General features: G+C 39.6%; 1 protein-coding gene across 1 annotated transcript in view; it reads left to right on the forward strand.

Annotated features, from left to right (window-relative positions):
• The window catches only part of SYTL5 (synaptotagmin like 5), a 65,986-nt gene that overhangs the window by 26,981 nt on the left and 23,615 nt on the right, over positions 1 to 15,390 (forward strand). The window contains exons 4-8 of the mRNA XM_059466014.1: positions 6,820 to 6,932; positions 8,203 to 8,332; positions 10,156 to 10,281; positions 13,136 to 13,265; positions 15,133 to 15,262. Coding sequence (XP_059321997.1) covers positions 6,820 to 6,932; positions 8,203 to 8,332; positions 10,156 to 10,281; positions 13,136 to 13,265; positions 15,133 to 15,262 — 629 coding nt within the window. The remainder of the gene's footprint in view (positions 1 to 6,819; positions 6,933 to 8,202; positions 8,333 to 10,155; positions 10,282 to 13,135; positions 13,266 to 15,132; positions 15,263 to 15,390) is intronic.

Genomic DNA, 15,390 nt, shown 5'->3' on the forward strand with positions numbered 1-15,390 from the left:
AGAGTGTTGGAACACTTTTATATTTGTCCTTCTCCTTTGTCCCTTTTTTAGCAGCTTTGGTTATGTTGATGTCTGTATTGACTCCAGCCCCTGCTGAGCTGTTCCATTAGCAGAGCCAGGTTAAACTGTTGTTGTGATGTGATGTCTGCTGTCATACAGACTGTGAGACCCTTAAAAGTCAGGGAGGAGTGTTTGTGAGCCCTTTACAATTTTGGTGCTGTGCTACTTCATGTCTCTGCTCCTCAAATTGTGCTCAAGAGTGTCCTTTAAGTTCTATTTAAGGTGATGGTTATAACAGTAACTTGTACAAGCCCTTCTCATAGTCATGAATCACACCTGCAGGAAATGTCTACAAGATTTTCAGAACTGTTGGAAAACCGAATGAGTACATTTGGTGTGAGAGCAGAAGGTCTGGTACTGGGTGGGGAGTGTGGGCATTCAAAGAGACATCTACTGCTCAAATTACTGCAGAAATACCTTGAATTACACAGATAATCCAGAGTGGTCACAGAAACAATTTTGTCAGTAAAAAGAATGTAGGTAATATCAGCCACCTTCTGCCTGTTGCTTTGTTTAATACATTTTGACATTTCTTTCCTTATGAGCTTTTTGAGTCCTGCCTGTCCAGTCCTAACACTGGAGTTTGGGATACTTTCAGAACAGTGAAAGGGCATTTTGTCCTGGCGTCAATGGGATCATGGCCTGGGATCAAAAGTTGTTATTGCTTTAAGAGTTATGGTGGATTTATTTCCAGCTACCACAAAAAGGGGAAAAAATGGTGGCAAACTGCAAGCTTGCTCACTTTGATTTGGAGAACAGTAATTTCAATACGCCAATTTTATGAGTATGTGGTAAAACATAATATTATTATCTGAATAAATTAAAAAAACCCAAGCACAACATAGTTACATGATGATGGCTGTAGGGGTGAGACACCAGTTCATTTAATAATACAATCTCTTTTTTCATCTGTCAATCAGAACATCATCTGGCAACAAGAGAATTTGACTTCCATAAAGTAATACTTAGAGCATTTCATCTGTCATTTTTCCAGAGACAGACTTGCCTGAAAAACAGCTTCTGGTGATGGGGAAGCTTGTTACAATACATTAATTACATTCTGAAAAGCTTTCAAAAAAATTTAGTGAATTTGAGGAAAGATATTTGAATGTGAATAGTGACAGAGGTTCATCAGTATTTTTAAGTTTAACAAACAGGTTTATATGTAAGTCTTGTCTTACAGTTTAGAGTTACTGTCAAAGGATTTCTCCCTTGAATGTCCATAAGGAGAAAACTATTTAGTTGGATTTTGTCCCTCATAGGTGCTATTACCAGGGAAAATGGAAAGTCTCAAGACAAAGCATTTACAGGTCAGGAAGGATTAGAGCTAAGTCTTCAGTCAAACTCAGTTCTCCAGCTATGGTCAGAGAACAAGACAGTCCTTATCCATGTGATTTTGTTTGATATTTGTGTTTTTGCACTATTTAATGAGGTAAATCCAGCCTGTATGTAGTGATGCACTTGAAAAAGGAAGATTTCTGCTCCATTCCCTCTGTGCAAGGAACTGAGGTCATCAGGAGCTTTCAAACATGGGTGTTAAAAGAGAAACTTTCCATTAAAGTATCTTTTTTTTTTTCCCTGCATTTTCTTATATTATGACCACTTTATGTTTTAAATTTGGCAGACAAAATGATCAATAGATTGAAGGAACTAGAGTTCTTCCAGGTGTCTTCTGAAGGGCTGATTTCACACCATGATGCTGTCTGTTCTTCCCATTGCAAGGGTGTCTAGGTATCTGGGAGCACTGCCTTTATATGTCAAATGTCTAGTTAGCTCAAGCTATTACAGCAGAACAAAGCAGTAATGGAAAATTTATCTTAATCTCTGAAATAATTATGCTGTCTTAACATGTCATGAAAATTCATCAGAATCTCTTAGTAACATTTATTCCCATTAGGAGCCTAAAAATAGAGGCATTTCCAATGTTTTACTATGCAAATGCTTTTCAAATTTCTTATAATTTTATTTTAGTAACTTCTATGCAAGTTTGCCTTCTTTTCACCGGGTCAAAAAATTCTGTCTAATACCCTCACAGCATAATAAAACTTACAGTGGAATTAATTTATGTTGCAGATAATACTGTGTGGAGTAGAATACAAAGATAGGGATATGTGAGGGTATATGATAAGGGCTTTGCTATGTTCAAACATGGGCTGAATTTTATCCAGCCTTTGGTTTTGCTTTTTTTCCCCACATTTTCTTCCTGAGGAGGAAGTAAAATAACTTGAGAAACAGGGATGGAAAGAAGGTAGGCTGAATCTTTTGCATCTGCTGTGGATGTGAGATAGACAAGATGATTAAATGGAGAGGAAACTGTTTTACCAGTGTGGGGCTTTGCCCTAAAGAAATAATTGAAAGTAACAATTGGATCTTTCCATCTGAAATGGATTTTTTATTCTTAACTGGGACTTTTAACCATGAAGTGCCTCACAGAAATGAGAAATGAGAGTGGAAAATCTGAGTTTTTGAGGGGCAGGCCATAGGTTATCGGTTCTGTTTCTAAACTGAGCAGAGTGTCATTAATTTGTTTAGTGGGAGATCACAGAGGGGGAAGAAGCAGGGAACCATCCCTGCTCCCTCTCCCATGATGATGGGAGTAGGTGGATCAGTAATTAATGTAGAAGGACTTTAGCAGGTACCTAAAGAATTTGGTACTCAATTGAACTGCCCGAATGTTAATCTTCCTATCTGTTCTGAGCGTAGGAAAGAGCAATCATGCAAAAATTGCTGTTATTAGAGTTTATAATACTGTTTTCCTTTTTTTCTAAAGCTACTGATTTCAGCATCTGCTAAACACCTTGGAAGGCCAATCTAAATCCTATTTTGGTAGAAATTACACATGTTGTTTACCTCATGAGCTACATCTAACTGAGAAAGTACAGAAATGCATGCACATACTATGATCTGCAGTCTGCATGGACTTTGGGCCCATTTTGCAAACACCAAAGCCAAACCTGCAAGCACTGATTCAATGTGCTATTGAGTAAATAGAAAGACAAAAAGGGTTCCTTTTCTTTAGATATAAAGTGTTCATTTTAATCCTGTATCTGAAATAGTGCATCTTTCTTCTATCTCCGTAGGAGAGAGACTCCCCTTGTCATAATTGCATGAAAATAACATTATTATTATTATAATAAGACTGTTTAATTCTTGCTCTTCAATTTTTTGATTCAGAATGTCAAATGCAATTATTAAATTCAATCTTCAAGTCAGAGACTTAGAAAATCATTTGATCTGAAGTAATTTCTATTTATGTGTAGAGCAAAAATTCTTTTAGTAGGTACTCCTGACATGTATGAGTGATAAAGATAACATGAACATGAAGTCTTTGTGTGAATTGTTCAGCATACATGGAAAATATATTCAATACTAGAAATTCAAATCTGCAAAGCTTGGGGACTTTCCTGTTATTTCATTAGAAAGTGATATTTTTGTAGAAATGATCTGTTGAGTAATGACATTTTTGCAAAAAATGTTCTGCCAGCTGAATTAAGATCTGAAGACAGACAGTAACACTGATGGAAATAAGGATGAAGGTCTGAAGTGAGGGCTGAGGTCTCTTGTTTCATGCAGCACGCACAATGGCTGGATGTCAGTGCCTGTTGATTTTTCCCTTTCACTGTGGATAAACAGGGCTGGCCAGAGGGGTGAAGCACCTGACTGAAGCAGGCAATTCTCCCTCCCTTTGCCATGTTTTGAGACTCAGCTGAGGCAGTTGTCTGTGTTTTGAGACCTCATTCTTCTGGTGAAACCAGAGCAGAATGGGTGTGAGCCTCTTCAGAGCACCCCTAGCAAGGAGTTGGCACCTCATCAAAAAGGTGGATTTTAATAACATCAGTCTAATGAAGCAGGTGGGCAGTTCAGTTTGGGGTCATTACCTGAATGGGCACAAGGTTCAGCTCTGCCGGTGTAGTGACTGTCGCACTCCTTTGCCTTCTCAGCCCTGAAAAAGGAATTTGCACCCTCCTCTTTCCTTGGGGCCCAATTTTTGTTTGCCAGCAATGTCCAGGAACATCCTTGGCTAAGCAAGAGGGCGCAATCTGTGTAATTTGGGGCTGTTTGATAATGGCAGCTTGCAGATAACAGAGATTATTAAGAGAAGTAGATTGCTTAGTTATCCTTTGCCAGAAGATAGAGGGATCAGCTGTTGTTGCCCAAATAGACTGATCTGTCCCTTCCCTGCAGAGCTTATGTTTTGAGGAAGATGAGTATTGGCTCAGTAGTTACACAGGGATGGCAAAGGAAGGGAAAGTCCTTCTGTGCAGTTCTCCTTCCTCACTGCCAGCCTGGTGCCAGCCTTTCCCATCTTGGAGGCTGCTTTCCTACCAGAGAGAGGCAGCAGAGGTTCAGGTGTGGGATGGAGTGGGGACACAGAGAGGGAGTCTGAAGGTGAGCTCTAAGGTCCCATGCCACAGTGGAATGGAGGAGAGGAGGGCCCTCTCCCAGGGATGGATGCTGAGGAGCACCTGCCTCCACCAGCAGCAGCACTGCTGATCCTTCCTTGCACAGCCCAAAGTCCTCCATCTACTTCCATCCTGGTCTCCTTCCACAGCTGCCCCAGCCATCCTTTCCTTGTCTGGAGCTCCTGCAGTCTCTCCAGCCCCCAGACTTCTCCCTGAGCTCTTGATCCTGCTATTGCAGGCTCAAATTTCCACATCAGATCACAAAACTGCTGAACAGTAAAACGAGCATGCTCTGGTCTCAGCCACCCTTCCACCCAGGCTGAAAGAAGAAACACAAGAAGTTTCCTTTCCCTCATCACTGCTCACATCTGGCCAGAAAATGTAGCTCTCCATGGCTCTGTGGCAAAGAGCTGCCCCTCCATGAACCACAGCACCCCAGGTGGTGTCACTATCAGGGCTGTGTGGAAACAATTGCAAGGTTTGGCTGTAAAACCTGGAGATCTGTGTGCAGCATTCTCCAGCTCTGCTGAACCTGGGGGAAGATCACAGCTCCTTCAGGGTGTCAGAGCTTGCAGATGGGTGAAGATGCTTCTCTGGATAAGGATGTGGGCGGTATTCTTTCTGACCTTGATCAAGTTAAGTATTTCTGGTAAGATACCAGGGATGGGTGAAATCTCCATCCAAGGGGAAAGCAGCACTTGTGGAGTTTTGTGGTCAAACTGGGTACTAACTGAGGAAAAAACCAAATTTACTGGCTAGATGATACTGCAATGTGATATGTCATTCACATTGCAATGGAATTTGATGGTGTAGTGAAAGGTCTGGAAGGTTTATGGTTCAATACAAAACATTAAACATGTCAGAAGTCTTGCAATAAAATAACTGCACAGAGAAGTAAGTGCTGTTAGAGAATTGTGAAAACACACATTCTGAGAAAAAAACATTTGTTAAGCCAGCAGGCCAGGCATAGTTTCTAATGAAGTGAATCCTTTTCAGTGTTTGGAACCAACAGAAGTAATTTAAAAATTCCCAGTAGAAGCATAAAGATTTTATTTAATACCTTTCACAATGACTGAGTGACCGTGATGATGAATTATGGAGGGCTTTTTCACTAGGAGTCTGCAACAACAAGATAAGGCAATAATCTATTTCTATGCTAGTGGACATTTGATTTTTCTAATTTTTTTTTTTTAGTGAGTCATAAAAATGCATGATTCATTAACAGGTTAGGACAAACTGATAATATTTGTCTTTTCACCAGTATCAGGATATTATTGTGTAATTTTTAGTATTTTCTCAGGTAAAACTGCATTCAGGCATGACTCAGAAATAACTTAATAGTGAAGATATTGATCAGTGCTCTAAATCCATCTGTAGTAATTTTCATGCCCAAGGGACTGGATGATTTCTTCTCCAGTAGAGGTTTGAAAGTTTTCTTATTGAACAGTAAGCAGGAACATGAACAGTAAGCAGGAACTGATTTAGTCTGGAGCTAAATCAGTTTTTAATGTTTGGGGGTTATTAGTTTGTTTATTTGTTTTTTACTAGAGTATTCATGATTAGTAGCTTTTAACCACCAATTGTGTGTAGTGAGGCAGTAGAAATGGTGATGCTGTGCCATAATGAAACCAATTCAGGAAAAGGCAAACAACCAGCATGAAAACATACCCAACAAAAAACCCAGCAATGCCAGTACAGGTTTTCTTAATTGCTAGCATAGGCAAAAGAATTTGAAACCAGAAAAAGCAGCATTATCCAGAACAGCAGCAAAGACAAATTTTCATTGCTCTGAGCTGCTAGCACTCAGCTAAATCATAGCAGCACTGCCCTGTGAAGGAACTGCAGATAGTGTCAGCATATAAAACTAGAAATGAAAAATATATATGGACTTGGAGCAACCTCTCTGTAACCATATAGGGTCCATGAATTGCTGACTCATCTGGCAGGAGCTTTGGTGGGGAATTTTCTCCCTCAATTCAGTGTTGCTGTTTCTATGTCTTTAGTCATTTTGGAAATACTGGAAATTGTGACACTGAGTAGTTCACAAAAGACTAGGATGACAGAATGTTCTGTGTATTTTACAGAAATCTTGTAAACGTGGTTGGAACACGTTTTTGCCAAGTAAATTTCCATCTACTAAAAATTCCTTTCCATTCAAAAAGTAAGGTGATATTTTTCTGTTAAGTGTTTTATTATTCCAAGCTCTACAATCAATCTCTCTACACTTTATTTTGAACTGTGCAAATGTTGCCCAGAATTTGTGAGTGTGGCAGCTGATTGATAACTGCACTAGCTTTGGTTGGCCAAGTTTGTTAATATTTATGTGTCTCTGGCTTTTCTCATTTTCCTCTCACAGAGAGCTACGGATAGTGACAGGGGAATGGTTTTTTGAAGAGAGAGCAAAGCGCTTCAAACAATCAAATCTTGGAACTGATCTTGTCAGACAGTCAATCCTTCACAAATTCCCAGGTAGGGACCTTGAGAGGGAGATTTGCTTGTGCTTTATAAGTTCAAAACCTTGTTTCTTGAGTGTTTGACTTGCATTTTATTCCTGACTGAAATATAATCAGTATTTTAATCTTAATATTTTTATTTGTGCCTATACAGTGATTTATGAATGAGTAATATTCAGGAAAGGTAAGGCCTGTATGAAAGAAGTATCTCTGTGGAGATAGGGAGCTGCTGAAAAACTCACTGCTGAAAAACAGGTGGAAACTCACCGTCCAAAAACTCACTGTCCAAACTGAGAAAGTTTGTTCTCAGTTCCTGCCAGGAAGTTTGGCTGTATGGAGAGATCTCAGCCTGATCATTTTTTTTGCCTTTGGCTCTCTTATTTGTGACAGTGGTGTGTAAAAATCCCTCAAATTTTCTTTTTCGACTCTGAAGAAGAAAGGTGAATTTGAGATCCTGTGCTGTCTGTTGGATCATGGGCTATATCCAGGCTACCTGGTATTCAGATTTTCCCTTTGCCCAAGTGTCTCAAACAAGCTCCACCTGCACTTTTAAGTACAGTAAATTGTCTGTCTGTCTGTCTTGGCCAAGCACAGCCCAGTGTGTGTGAGCTGCTCTGGTACCTTGCAGGGTACCACAGGACCACTGGTGTAAGAAATTGGAGTTTTTCCTGAATGCTGATGGTGTGTACTCATTTAACTCCTTCACTCTGAACACAGAAGCTGTTGGGTAGTCTGTTTCAGATGCAGCATTTATGTTCAGCTTTATCCCCTAGCTTATAAGGGGAGGGACTGGTTTACTGCCACTGGAAAAAATTCATGGTGCAAACTTGCTCCTTGGAAAATACAGACCTTGCCAATATCACTGTGCCTCAGAAACTGTAAAGGTGGCAAGTGTATAAATCCTTGATATTATTTCAGTGGTCACATTGGGTATGTCATTTTTTAATACTTGATAGATATATTGAAAAATCTATTTAAGCCATTTTCCCCATACCTTGCTCCTAGGTAAACAAACATTTTAATTATGAAGACATTCTTTCATTCAACACAGAAGATACTGTACATTTCAAAATTAAATATCAGGTCCTTTGGTTATTAAATATTGTCACTGAGAAATCTGGAAATGTAGTTCAAGAGCTGGTAATGAGGAACATCTCAAGCCAAAGTTTTATTTTATTACAAAGATCCCCCAAGGCTTTTTCATTATCTGTTTTTGTAGGTTGTTTGATGTGCTGTGTTATTTGTGCAGAAGTTCACCTTTTATTTTCTTCCTCCCTCTACTGCAGACACAGTTTCCAATACAGATGATGAAAGAACATTCAAAAATCAACCCCAAGAGAATGAAGAAAAGCCAGATGTACCAGTCTGCTCCACAAATGGGCACAAATCTGTCTTTAGCAGACCTAGAAAGATTGGGTAAATCCTTTGGTTTTGTTGTTGTAGGCTTTTATTTTGGTTTCTGGGTTTTGGGTTTTTTTGAAAACTGATAAATCTAAAACTAGCTGTATATGGTTGGATAGATTTTCTTTTGAGTTTTTCCAGTCTTCCACATCAGTGTCAAACTTCCTGGGATGAGAATCTGCCTTCGTTTAAAGGCATACTTACTGTAATTAAATTGCTGTTTCCTGGGAAATGCATCAGCAATTATCCTTCAGCTATAAAGGTAGCAGAAAAAAAGTAAATTTTACTTTTGGATTTTTCTTGTTTCTACTCAGAAGTAACAGTGTCCTTAAAGGCAGGCTTGCCAGAGAAGCTAATGCAAAAACTAGCATTTGTAGGACCTGGTTTTAATGTATACTGGTCAGTTTGGCTCCCAAGTTTTCCTTGGAGCTTCCAGCTGTGCAAGTACAGCCTAAGAATGTGTGTGTGAAAGTGAATAAACAGAGGTGCTGCTGCTCATCCTGCAGGGTTTAACCCAGTTTGGCCTTTTGAGGGGCATTCACTCTCAGGGGACACAGCCAATGCATTGACCATGTGGTTGCACAAGTTTTGTCCGGACTTAGCTGGGGGCTATTGGATGAGTGGGAAGAAAACCTGAATGGAATTTCATATCATGGCTGGAGCCCCAATGGTATTTGGAAAACTTTGTTTCTTTGAAAGGAAGAGCACATTTTATCAGAAATCCTAAAGATAGGGCAGGTGGATTCTTTCCACATTTTTTTACCTCTAAGGAGAGATGAGTATGGAATAACCTGCTCCAGAGACTCCAGAAATTAACAGCAGTGATTTATCTCTCTTTAATACAGGGGGAAAGTGCGTCAGAATGCTTCTGGCCTCTTAAACTACAGTGAAAAAAGAAACAGCCCAAGGAATCTTCTATAATAGATTTTGTTCTGAGTCATGCTAAGTGCTAGCTATACTAAGAGGGCATTAAAGTTTACTTTTCTAATCCTCCTTCCATTTAAATCCTTTAAGCAAACCAATTAATCATATTCCCTTACAAGAAAAAATTATTTTTATAATTTTTATTTAATTTAGTGCTGCTGTTTCTGTTTGTGGACAGAAATGTTTTTGGTAGTGACATTCCCCACAACAGAAACTTAATCCTACAAGAATTTGGCTTGCTTTTCCTAGTGTATTTGGTGGCATCTTTTAGAAATATTTCATTATTGTTCCTCTTGCTTGATTCTTCCTCCTTCAGGTTCCATGTGTGTGTATCTCATGAGTGTATTTCTTTTAGCAAGACTCTTTTGGGGCCAGCTGCTACTGACAGTGTAATGGGATAACTTTTCAGTCATGAGAAATACCATTAGTTTGCAAAACTTAATTTCATTCATTTCTGTCCCATTAGGTCATGTTTTGCAGGATAAGGGAGAGATGTTCTGTTTTTTTTAGGAATGGCCATTTTAGGGCTTTTGATGCATAAAATTCTAGAAATATTTAAAGAGAAAATATACATAGCATAATTTTCTAGAGAAAATACACACACTTAGTCAAAAATACTTTCCTAACTATAAACACCCCAACCGCCGCCCCCCCCCCCCCCCCAAAAAAAGATTAATTTTCAGAAGAGGCAGTTCTGGTTCTAAGCTTGAATAGCAGGAATGTTTTAGTGTTTTGGTGTCTTAAAATGCAGTTTCTAGTAAATACAAAATTTTTCCCCCAGGAACTAGTTTCATAACCAGACTTGGTGCTTTGTTGACCTTTATATCCAGAGTTGTCTATAGGGTAGATTAAATTACTGGACTGTACGCATCACAACTTTTATCACAAAATCTTTTATTCCCTGTTCTCAACAGGAGGGTTATCAGGGCAGTTACCAAAGGAGAAATCACATATGGAAAGGATGAAGGTGAGAGGAGCACAGGCTCAGAGGCTGAAAGCCCAGGTCTGCGTGGAGGCAAATCAGCTGCAAGCTCTGAGAGGTGAGCGAAGTCTGGGACAGCTCCTGCTGGGACCAACCCAGGGCCAGGGCCCTGGGCTGCTCTGTCTCCTTGGGTGCTGTCTGGGAACAAACAAAAAACACCAAAAAACACCCAACAAGCAAAAAAATTGTCTCCACTCATGTTATCTTGCTCTCCTCGTGTTCAGGTGGTGACCGATGTCAGTACATTGGTTTTGTTTTCTGGATTTTAATGGATGAGTTGTGTTCATGTTACAGAACTGAGGCTCCTTGGTTTTATTTACTAATGAAATGTTAATTGATTGTAATTTATGTTTTCTTCTTCAAAGGTTGTTTGCCCTTCTCTTTCCATGACTATTGTCCCAGTCATTTTATAATTCTTCTGGGTTTAAGAGATCTCTGCTAGTGCCTCTGATGGCATTATAAAATTCCAGGAGCAACATTCCTGTCATGTCCTACCTTCAAAATGAAGCCAAAAATCAGCTCACTGTTTCCTTGTTCAGTTAGACAGCCATACTGGATACAAACCCACATTTTTTGTTCAGGTGCACACACCTAGCAATTTTACAATTTGGATTAACAAAATAATAACAATTTGCTGTAACTTCTAATAGCAATTTCCTGCCTCTAAACTAGTGTTTCCAAAGAGATATGCAGGAACAAAGGATAACAGGTAAAAGGAACATCATGGACTTCAGTATGCACATAGATAAACCTTCTTGTTCAAGCAAGAACTTGCTTCTCTTTGTTACCTACAATTCAAATCCCAGTTTCTATATGTTCTGCAATATGTCTAAAGCTGATGGTGACAATCTTCTTGATTTCTTGTTGATAATTTGATTTCTTTTATTTTTCCACCGGGTGCTGCAGCACCTACCAGCCAATCCAGCTTTCAAGCTAGTTTTCATTAATCATTCCAGTTCACTAATTTTTTTCATTAAGCTTATTAGGCCTTCTATACCCTAACAGACTCATACCTGACTTCTATGAGACCAGAAGTGGAATTTTTTGCTCATTTTCTGCATTTTCATTGAATAGAGTAGAGGTGAGTGAAGGATCTAAGAGACAAAACCTCAGGAATCTGGTGTCTGTTATGATTAATACTGAGATTATGCAATATTAGTAGTTTTCTCTGAGAGTTTGCCAGGATAAGGACAAAGGGATGCTTGTAAGAGGTCTGTGCAGCTCTTTTTGAGTGCCAAAGTACAAGAAAGTTATCATGCAGTTAACCATAAATGAAACAAAATAATTTTGTTTGGGTGGTGGAATTCAGCACCTGATAAACCCTCTGTACAGATTTAGGGGTGAAGTAGTCTATAAAGACAGCTTTTATCTTTGATTGCTTTGCTTCACTTTCACATAAATAATCATCTTCTAGCTGTTTCTCAGAGCCAGAGTGCAAGACTTCTTAAGGGGTATTGAATCATTATCACAACTTCTTCTCTACTTGCCATCTCATTCTCACCTAGTGAAATTGGTGTCCTTTGCCAAAGCCCAGAGTAATATTGTCAAAATTGGAAGTATTTCACCTACCAGCAGGGAAACCAAGAAAGAATTCTTCTTTTTTAATGTTTCTGTTTAAGAGAAGATGTATTGAGCTGGGAACAGGGAAACCCAGGCCATGAATTCACTTCTTCTCTTGGTTTATTTCTATTCCAGCAAAAATGTTTACTGCTGCATGCTGTAAATTTTTTTGCTGCTGAATGAACTGGGAGGCTGCATCAGGTCAGGATACTCATAGGAGAAATAGTGTGGAAATTTCAGGCTTGTTTACACAGGCACTCCACCCCACTGCACTCTGGTGCACTCTTGTCTAGCATGAGGAGAAGTCTGCCATAGTCACAACACTGTTTTTCTGTTGTCTACTTAACATGTATAAAATGTGTCAAATCTCTCTCTAATAGCAGACTGATATAAGAACTAAGGACACATTTTAAAATAATTTTTGTTGTTTAAAAAGGTTTTAAAAGTGCAACAGATTACCCTTTCTTACCCTCAGTGTTCACATGGGTTTACCAGTATTTTCTAACAGAAAATGTTCAATGGAAAAATTTTCACCCTTTGTGATGTTAGACAGAAACTGGAGTCTGGTGTGCTGGTCACAGATGATTTTTTGTCTCTTTTACTAATTTACTAGTACTTTTATGCTAAAATACTAATTTACTAATTACTTTTACTAATACTAAGTCTTTCACATTTTACTAATGTGAAACATCCAAGAAGACCTGTCCAACCTTCCTAAATTTCTACATTGGTTGAAAGAGTCAGCTGGTTTGGGTCTACAGTCATAACTGAACACCAAAAAACCACATCACCAAAAAAACTACATAGAAACAGGACAGTGAATAAGTGGGTGTTTTTCTGGAGATGGATGGATGGATGGATGGATGGATGGATGGATGGATGGATGGATGGATGGATGGATGGATGGACAAGGATTTTAGAGTTTCTGGAGATAGTGCTGGCATTAAATTGGCTGTAAAACATCCAGAGATGTCATGTTACTGTCGTTTCCCTTGACACCAGTGGAACAGCCTGGTAGGAAGGTTGCATGAGTTGTCTCTCGTCCTGCTGGATGTGAATGTAGTATGGATTGAACAAGGACAAACAGCTCCTGCAGCCTGGACAGGAGCTGCCCATTAAGGCATCTGCAGTTCTGCCAGAAGCACTGACAATACTTGTATGACTTGTATGTGTAGAGCAATTTTAATTCATCTTTGACTGTATTTTTTTTCCTTTCCAGGTGATCCCCCAGCCCACCAGGGCTCTGTTACTCTCGCAGAGTTAGCACAGCACTTTCCTTGCCATGGTTTGCTCAATGAGCTGGCTGACTTTGCTCAGAGCAATAACCCTTCCCTCCTCTGTCTCCCCTGCAGAGGCAGCACGCTCTCCCTGGGCAGCAGCAGTGCAGGGGCTGCTGCAGGACATGCAAGGGGCAGAGGCAGCACTGCCAAGGCTTCCCTGGCACGCTCTCCCAAGCGCAGCATGACCGCGGATTGCAGCAGGGTAAGGATGGCACTGGGCTCGGGGAGCAAACGGGGGCACTGGGCTGGATCTGCCCTGGGAGGCCGGTTTGCAGGAGAGTAAGGATATGTGCTATCCGCATACTCTTTGAACAGAGAGAGACATAATTCTCTCTCCCAGGACTTTTCCTGGGGAAGGCAGTGAGAAAGCTCAGAGAGAGGAGAGAAAACAATTCTTATCTCTATTTACTGTGCCTGATATTTGGCATGTGTGGAATGTGTTATGGAGATTGTTTACCAACAGGATTTGTTAATTGGACTCTGCTGATGGTTGTTTGGACTGATTGACCAATTAGGTCAAATTGGTGTGACATGTGTCATGACTGTCTGTCATGACTATCTGAAAGGATTGTGGGTTTTTCTTTAATACATTAGTAGTATAGTTTTAGTATAGTATAGCATGTAAAATAATATGTTATAGCTTAATAAAGCAATTATTCAGCCTTCTGAAATCATGGAGTCATTGTAGATTATTCCTCTGGCTGAGGGTCAACCCAGCATTGATAAGGATGAGCCTGACAGAGAAAGTCTGATTTCTGCCTCAGTTCTGCTGTGGAGGTCCCTGCCAGAGCAGAGCTCCTCGTACTGTTATCAGTGAGGCGGTTTTTGGTTTGGCAGGAGTTTCTCTTTTGCCTAAAAATTGCTCTGGATGTCCAACATTAGATAATGAGTTACAGATTCTGAACTGGGAGTCACAAGGGAAGGAATAAGCATTTTTGGAACTTTGGAGCCTTGAGTAAGTGCTGTAAAATAAGGATAATTTTCAAGCATGCACAATCTAGCATTCTCCCACTGACTGCTAAGGGGAATTTTGCAAGTCCAGCCCTTGCAGAAAATCAGGCCAAACTGATTTTAGTTTTTTCTGGATTTGGACACTGAGCTCTGCATAAATAATTCCATAACACAAAATGTGTGATAAACATGTTATCAGAACATTTCCTCTCGTGTGCTGTTAGGTCTCTTGCAGGGTATTTACCATTAAAGTTTGGAAAAAAGGTAGATGAGTGTTTAGATCAGAGCCCTTTTGAACATATCAATTTTCTTTCCAACTTCCAGATACTTAGTCTAATATGTGGTCTTTCCTAATAAAAAATTAGGGTAGTGTATATGAAGAGCAGTTTTGGGAGCTGTGAATAAATGAATAGTTGTTTTATTTATGTTCTTGTTGGCACATCAACTAACTTACTTTCATGTGCATTAGATTTGTTTGAAAAATCCATTTCATTTAGATGGAGTTATGTTATTAGCTTTTCTTTTACAAGTAGGCAAGAGGTCAGAATGATATCAAGGATATTGGCTTTATTTAAGGGGTTATACTTTAACCCATAAATTTAATTTAGGGGTTAAAGTATAGGATATAATTTAACTAGTTCAAGTGCTTTTGGTTTTGCCCTGGCTGAAATCATTGTGCTAGTACAAAACACATCCTTTCCCTCTCCCTCTCCCTCTCCCTCTCCCTCTCCCTCTCCCTCTCCCTCTCCCTCTCCCTCTCCCTCTCCCTCTCCTCTCCTCTCCTCTCCTCTCCTCTCCTCTCCTCTCCCTTTTTTTCCTGATTTATCAGCTAAGTGAGCTTCTAATAGATTTGAGTATTTGTTTTCCCTGATACTTTACTCTGATTTTTCAGCTGCAAACTCAGAATGTAAGCAAGCATTGCATCTTTGTGCTAATTTTATGCATCATCAGTGCTAAGCAAAGCAGATTAGACTGAAATCTAAATATATTTAGTAACAGACCGGATGTCAAGGGAGCTTTGGGCTCTGTAATCTAATGAAAGTTATGCTTTTAATAAACTAATAGCGAATAAACTTAGATTTTGTATTTATGGCTTGTGCATTTTTCCTCTTGGACAGGACACAGGCTTGGAAAATGACATGATTATTCCAGCAAGTGAAAGTGTACCTGAAGATTTAGTAAAGAAGCACTGCAGGAAACCATCTGGAACACCTTCCATTGCAGTTTCTAGGATATCTTTGTCATCAGGCAAGTATTAAGTCTTTTTCTTCTTTGTGGCAGCCTTTATTATCACAGGATTATGCCCATTCTTGTGACTCCTCTCCTTTTGTTCTTGAAACATGTTGGAAAACCAAATGTTAGTTCCATACACTTGT

Source organism: Ammospiza nelsoni, chromosome 2 (genome assembly GCF_027579445.1).
Source record: "Ammospiza nelsoni isolate bAmmNel1 chromosome 2, bAmmNel1.pri, whole genome shotgun sequence".
In the NCBI taxonomy this organism is placed as follows: Eukaryota; Metazoa; Chordata; class Aves; order Passeriformes; family Passerellidae; genus Ammospiza; species Ammospiza nelsoni.